This window comes from Coregonus lavaretus (genome assembly GCF_964263955.1).
Source record: "Coregonus lavaretus genome assembly, chromosome: 28".
NCBI lineage: Eukaryota > Metazoa > Chordata > Actinopteri > Salmoniformes > Salmonidae > Coregonus > Coregonus lavaretus.
In genome coordinates, this window is record NC_140015.1 from 11,387,436 (window position 1) to 11,394,791 (window position 7,356).

The following is a 7,356-nucleotide window of genomic DNA, read 5'->3' on the forward strand; positions in this document are numbered from 1 at the left end:
CACACCTCATGTAGCCTAGCCCATACGCCTATATGTTTTAACAAGGTTGAGAGAATGCCAAGAGTGTGCAAAGCTGTCATCAAGGCAAGGGGTGGCTATTTGAAGAATCTCAAATATGAAATATATTTTTTTGATTACTACATGATTCCATATGTGTTATTTCATAGTTTTGATGTCTTTACGATTATTCTACAATGTAGAAAATGTAGAAAATGAAGAAAAACCCTTGAATGAGTAGGTGTTCTAACACTTTTGACTGGTACTGTACATACATACATACACACATAAACTTAATTTTGTAAAATATATTTTCCTTTATTACTTTCTAACCCTACCACCCCTCCCCTAATTGGAGTAAACTAGTGAACACAGTCTATTTTACAATAGTTATATTTTGTTTGTTTTTACTCCTGTCCTTCCTCTACCCAAAACCTCTCCCATCTATTTCTGATGTCCATCCGGGTTGATTTGTATTTGCCATATCTTACCAATCAAATCAATTTTTATTTGTCACATACACGTATTTAGCAAATGTTATTGCGGGTGTAGCGAAATGCTTGTTTCTAGCTCCAGTGCAGTAATATCTAACAATATCTAACAATTTCACAACATATACCCGATACACACAAATCTAAGTAAGGAATGGAATTTAAGAATATATACATATATGGACAAGCAATGACAGAGCGGCATGGACTATATACAGTAGAATATTTTAGAATACAGTATATACATATGAGATGAGTAGTGCAAGATACCTGGGGCGGCAGGTAGCTTAATGGTTAAGAGCGTTGTGCCAGTAACCGAAAGGTCGCTGGTTCTAATCCCTGAGCCGACTAGGTGAAAAATCTGTTGATGTGCCCTTGAGCAAGGCACTTAACCCTAATTGCTCTGGATAAGAGCGTCTATTAAATAAAATAAAATAAAAAAATAAGATACAGTGGGGGAAAAAAGTATTTAGTCAGCCACCAATTGTGCAAGTTCTCCCACTTAAAAAGATGAGAGAGGCCTGTAATTTTCATCATAGGTACACGTCAACTATGACAGACAAAATGAGGAAAAAAATTCCAGAAAATCACATTGTAGGATTTTTAATGAATTTATTTGCAAATTATAGTGGAAAATAAGTATTTGGTCAATAACAAAAGTTTCTCAATACTTTGTTATATACCCTTTGTTGGCAATGACACAGGTCAAACGTTTTCTGTAAGTCTTCACAAGGTTTTCACACACTGTTGCTGGTATTTTGGCCCATTCCTCCATGCAGATCTCCTCTAGAGCAGTGATGTTTTGGGGCTGTCGCTGGGCAACACGGACTTTCAACTCCCTCCAAAGATTTTCTATGGTGTTGAGATCTGGAGACTGGCTAGGCCACTCCAGGACCTTGAAATGCTTCTTACGAACATTTACATTTACATCTCGTTGCCCGGGCGGTGTGTTTCGGATCATTGTCATGCTGAAAGACCCAGCCACGTTTCATCTTCAATGCCCTTGCTGATGGAAGGAGGTTTTCACTCAAAATCTCACGATACATGGCCCCATTCATTCTTTCCTTTACACGGATCAGTCGTCCTGGTCCCTTTGCAGAAAAACAGCCCCAAAGCATGATGTTTCCCACCCATGCTTCACAGTAGGTATGGTGTTCTTTGGATGCAACTCACCATTCTTTGTCCTCCAAACACGACGAGTTGAGTTTTTACCAAAAAGTTCTATTTTGGTTTCATCTGACCATATGACATTCTCCCAATCCTCTTCTGGATCATCCAAATGCACTCTAGCAAACTTCAGACGGGCCTGGACATGTACTGGCTTAAGCAGGGGGACACGTCTGACACTGCAGGATTTGAGTCCCTGGCGGCGTAGTGTGTTACTGATGGTAGGCTTTGTTACTTTGGTCCCAGCTCTCTGCAGGTCATTCACTAGGTCCCCCCTTGTGGTTCTGGGATTTTTGCTCACCGTTCTTGTGATCATTTTGACCCCACGGGGTGAGATCTTGCATGGAGCCCCAGATCGAGGGAGATTATCAGTGGTCTTGTATGTCTTCCATTTCCTAATAATTGCTCCCACAGTTGATTTCTTCAAACCAAGCTGCTTACCTATTGCAGATTCAGTCTTCCCAGCCTGGTGCAGGTCTACAATTTTGTTTCTGGTGTCCTTTGACAGCTCTTTGGTCTTGGCCATAGTGGAGTTTGGAGTGTGACTGTTTGAGGTTGTGGACAGGTGTATTTTATACTGATAACAAGTTCAAACAGGTGCCATTAATACAGGTAACGAGTGGAGGACAGAGGAGACTCTTATAGAAGAAGTTACAGGTCTGTGAGAGCCAGAAATCTTGCTTGTTTGTAGGTGTCCAAATACTTATTTTCCACCATAATTTGCAAATAAATTCATTAAAAATCCTACAATGTGATTTTCTGGAAAAAATTTCCTCAATTTGTCTGTCATAGTTGACGTGTACCTATGATGAAAATTACAGGCCTCTCTCATCTTTTTAAGTGGGAGAACTTGCACAATTGGTGGCTGACTAAATACTTTTTCTCCCCACTGTATTACCCAATACATAGAAACACACTGAAGCAGACATTTTGCAGAGGTTGGCATTCTGACTCTAATATGCTGACAGCGATGTGGAGGTTGGTTATTGTAAAGGGTGTTTAGGGGGTAGCAGGGTGGGGGGGTAGGTATGTATAGGATTTATGTCTCAGGAGTCGAGACACATTTTACCATGAGATTATATATTCATGCAGATTTAGGGATTTTGAAAAGGCGGAATACATCGAAAAACAGACTTTGATAAATGAGGCCTTTTTTCGCACGCTGCCACATCCTCTAAGCCAGTGGCATGGTAGGGTGGAGGGAATGAGGGAGGGGGTGATAAACAGGTCAGTAAATCTGTGAAATAATTATATTTTTGCGTGTTTCTTTTTGACGCTCTCCCATGTCTGACATACACAGAGTAGAGGGGCTGTGGGGCTGTTTCACCCCCCATACACACACAAAGCCCAGGGAACAGAGGCCCTTTTCCACGGCTGGCTGTGAGCTGGCCACGGGGCAAAAACCAGATCCAGTCCCCCCCCCCAAAAAGCAAAGAAAAAAATATATTAAGCATGTAAATAAAATAGACAAAGAAAAGATAGAGTGGGATATCATTAAGCTCATGGAAGATTGCCAAGGACAATGTTTCAGAGGCTCATGTTAGGGCTATTCTGTTTTTGTTCTACGTCATACTCTATTTCTGTCTGAGGCAGTTACTGTACTGTACTGACCTGTCTATAATTGCCAGGGAATCTGTGTCACATACAGTACAAGCACCAGGCAGGCTCCCAACAATCAACTTTTGCTGATCTAATCCAATATCCCCCAGCTTGTTATCCTGTTGTTGATCTCAAATTGAATTCCGGTAAGAGAGTTGAGGAGTCACAGGCGAGGTGACCACAGGGTGAACCCCACATATTACACACTAATCTGGCCACAATCTGATAGAGTTTTGCTGCTTGTCAGGCCCATCTCTCCCTCTCCCTTCGTTTCTCTCAACCCCCCCCCCCCCTCGCTCTCTATCACCCTTCCTTAATCTCCCTCCCTCCCTCTCAATCTCTCTCTTTTTCTCTCCCTCCCTCCCTACCTTCCTCCTCTAAATCGGTGCTTCCACCTAATAGAGACTTTTCCTTTCATATGTGTGACTGTGTGAGGAAGGAGCCTTGATAAGATCACACCAGGCTTTATGAAAGGCCCCATCTGTGTGTGAGTGCATGTAATCCCCAGAGAGGGCCATTGGAGATGTACTGTACTGCCTTCTCATCTGTTACTGCATTAGTGCTAGGCTGTCCCCATACGACTCTGGGTGTAAAGACAAACCAAAGTAAAACAGGGAAACAGACCAATGCAGAATAAGGAGAGATAGCCTGAGAGGAGAGGGCAAATACAGTACCATAGAATTCTAAACTGAAACTTCATCTGTTCAATGTATCCTTTCAGTCAGTGAGCTTTGATAACACTGGACCTGGGGGGAAGCAGGCAGCAGTTTCTCCTCTCTCCCATACATATACATGTACCAGACAATGGGAGGGAACACTGGCCCACTGAGCTCTCTGTTGTGGGCATTCTGCTCAGTTTAAACAGCAACACCAGAACATGGGAGGAGAAAGAGGAGAGAGAGAGAAAAAAGAGTGAGACAGAGAGAGAGAGAGAGAGAGAGAGAGTCATGGATTATTCATTAGATGGGTTGCAGGTTCAACTGTCTGCACTGTAGACATTATGTTTAGACCAGCAGCATCTCTGTGGCTCCTGCTTGTCTCTCACTACAGTTACATGAGATCATTGGTGCTAGGTTATGGCGCATTAACTGTCATGGTACCTCAAGAAGAACAGTATATACTATTCACAACAGCAGGATGTTGTTGATGATGATAAGGATGATGTTCTTGATGTTGATGTTGATGATGATGATGGTCTCTAACCCCCTCCCTCCTCTCCTCCCTCCCCTCAGGGTAGTGGGTTGGCCCGTCAGATAGGTGCGGTAGCCTACGTGGAGTGCACCTCCAAGGTGTCGGAGAACAGCGTACGGGACGTGTTCCACATCACCACGCTGGCGTCTGTGCAGCGGCCACACAAGCCTCAGCTGAAACGCAGCAGCTCCCGCAGGGGCCTCAAACGGGTGTCCCAGCTGCCCCTGCCTCCCCTGCCCGGTCGGACTGATACCCTGGATCCTGCCCCTGCCTTGCAGAAGGACCGGGCCAAGAGCTGTGTGCTCATGTAGAGACCCACCAACACAAATATATATATATATACAGTACAGTATGATACACAGAAATATATGACAGACAGAGGAACTCTATTTATTGTTTTTGTTTTGTTCAACTTATTTAATTTTTTTAAGAAATCCTCTATTATTCTCGTTTTGCACTGCTGAGGAACAAGGACAAAAAAAGAAGAAATATGCTTTTGTGTGTGTTTGCGAATCTTTTTGGAGCTGTTTACATCTTCTTCTTTTTTTTTACTGATGGACGGTGAAGTGGACTGGTTCTCTCGAGACAAAGTCTCAGGGTGGAGAGAGGGGAGGGGAATAGGAAGTGCTGCATGGTCCTGGAGTAGGGTTTGTGGAGTGCACTGACTGAGGGATCAACCCTTAACACAAGGATGGCACAACAGCCATCTTTACTGGATGGCTGGAGGAGAAGATTTTCATTTTGTGGAGAAGGTAGTGGAGGAGTTGAATCAGGAAGATGGAACAAGAAACTTGTTTTTTCACAGTGGACAATGGACATGGTTGCTGTTGCTATGCTATATTGTGATAATACTTCCTGTTGCCATATGTGAGAATAGAAACATGTTAAAAAAAAAATGCATAAAAGGAACTCTTATTGAATGGGTAAATGATGGGAGTGGGTCAGACAGACAGAACTACAGAAGTCAGTTTGATATTGCTTTTGTAACCAGATTTAACAACATGAAGAATGTGTGGAGTTTTCCTCAGATTATTCAAACCACAAGTGCTTTCTAGAAAAAAGTAACTTTACATGTCTGTTTTTGTAATAATTTAACACTATTCTATGCGTCAACTCAGATCATGTCAACTTGATTCACTGAAGCTATTGCTGTTGTCATTATGTTAAGATGTTACTTTGTGGGAAATATAGCGGTAAAATGTTAGGGCTATTTTGCTGTATTTTCACCTACTCTAAAAAGTCTAAAATAAAGCAACAGCTTGACTGTAGGGAGAATAGACTTCCTCTCTGACCCATGTCTCTTCATTGTGTTTGAGAATATATCAGTGCTGTCACAAACAGTACATAACCAGTCTGTCCCACTGGGCACAGATGTCAATTCAACATCTATTCCACGTTGGTTCAACATAATTTCATTGAAACGTTGTGGAAACAAAGTTGATTCAACCAGTGGGGTGTGACCATCTTCTTGTTATTACTCAGCCCAAACAGATGAATGTTAGCTGAGGGTCCAGCCTGATCTAATCCCCCTATACAGCTCCATGAATTCTTCACACTGTTAAAATTAAGTGCTTTGTAACACCAAAACTAGTGGCAATTGAGCTGCCACCAATGCGAAGGAGACTAAACTTTGCTGGAGTTTTGAAACACATCATCCTGAGATATTTTATTAAAAAAAGATATATATATACATTTTGAAACGTTACATGGTGTGTTGTAACACCACTTAATCAAGTGTTGAGCAACACCTTGCCAGGGACTGGGAGCACTACCGAAAAAGGTTGAATACACTATTGTGGTGTTTCGAGTTCTGTTTAGTGCAGAATTAGATACCTTCTCTTTTGGTTTCATTTCCTCTCTTTAAAGCTTCTTAACACTATCATGTATCTGATCATCTGCCAGTTTAACCCATTTTGGCAGGCATTGTTGAGCACAGTGCTCAATCCACTAGCAGTAACTATACGTTTTACAACGAGCATTGCAGGATACTGTATTTGCCTCTACCATCAAAAGTTGAAAATGGGGGAAATGGGTTATCTCATCATTGAATGTAATTTTGCCTGACGGTTTTGATATCCGTTCATCATGATCCATTACACCTCATGGTGCAACAAATTGCTTAATACTGATGTATAAGTATACTTTTCTTTCTTCAAACATGCGTACAACAGTGTGTAAAAGATTTGGAATTAACCATAATCCTCTAAAAACAGAGCCACATGGCAAGATAAGAAGTGCAAGGAGATTAAAACCAGACTTCCAATGAATTCAGTCACATTTTCTCTATCTTTGGTTATCCTCATAAAAATACTTACATGTTGAGCAACATATTAAGTTGGATTTAAAATGAAATGAACAAATCACTGAAATTACTTGCATTCATTTTTATTAAGTATATATATTTTGTTGTTGGTCAATTCACCACAGAATATGTTTTTGTGTGGCTTGTCTCCTGTTTCTAATATGTCTAAATAAAGCATTGAAAAAATGAAGGTGGAATTCCAGAAAATATATTCTCCACAGGCCCTTATGATCAATCAATATTTAGGCTATTAAGCATTTGCATTTCTTAACCATTTGCTTAATAGAGACAGTCTGAGAGACAGTCTGCAAAACAAATATTTTGTCTGTGTTTTGATACTGCCTTTTTTTACATGCACTGAAACCCCAAAAAGTGTTTTCACAACACTCTTAAAAACGCCAATATTCAGATTGAAGAATCACTTTGGGTGTTTCAGAGTACTTCTATTCTGTTTTTAAACACTTTCTGTGTATTATAACACTTACGTTGGGTTTACATTCAAACACCCTCCAAACACTAGATCACAGCTTAATTGTACTACTTTTCATGGATTCTTTACGCAATCATGGTGTTTTGAGTCTTTCTATTTTTACAGTGCACAATTAGCCA

The 7,356-nt window shown here is 41.1% G+C and overlaps 1 protein-coding gene across 1 annotated transcript in view; it reads left to right on the forward strand.

Moving 5' to 3' along the window:
• The window catches only part of LOC311104271 (rho-related GTP-binding protein RhoN-like), a 32,466-nt gene extending 25,539 nt beyond the window's left edge, over positions 1-6,927 (forward strand). Inside the window, exon 5 of the mRNA XM_084146060.1 lies at positions 4,487-6,927. Within this exon, the coding sequence (XP_084002186.1) occupies positions 4,487-4,756 (270 nt within the window). The 3' untranslated portion in view covers positions 4,757-6,927. The remainder of the gene's footprint in view (positions 1-4,486) is intronic.
• Positions 6,928-7,356: the final 429 nt, after the last annotated feature.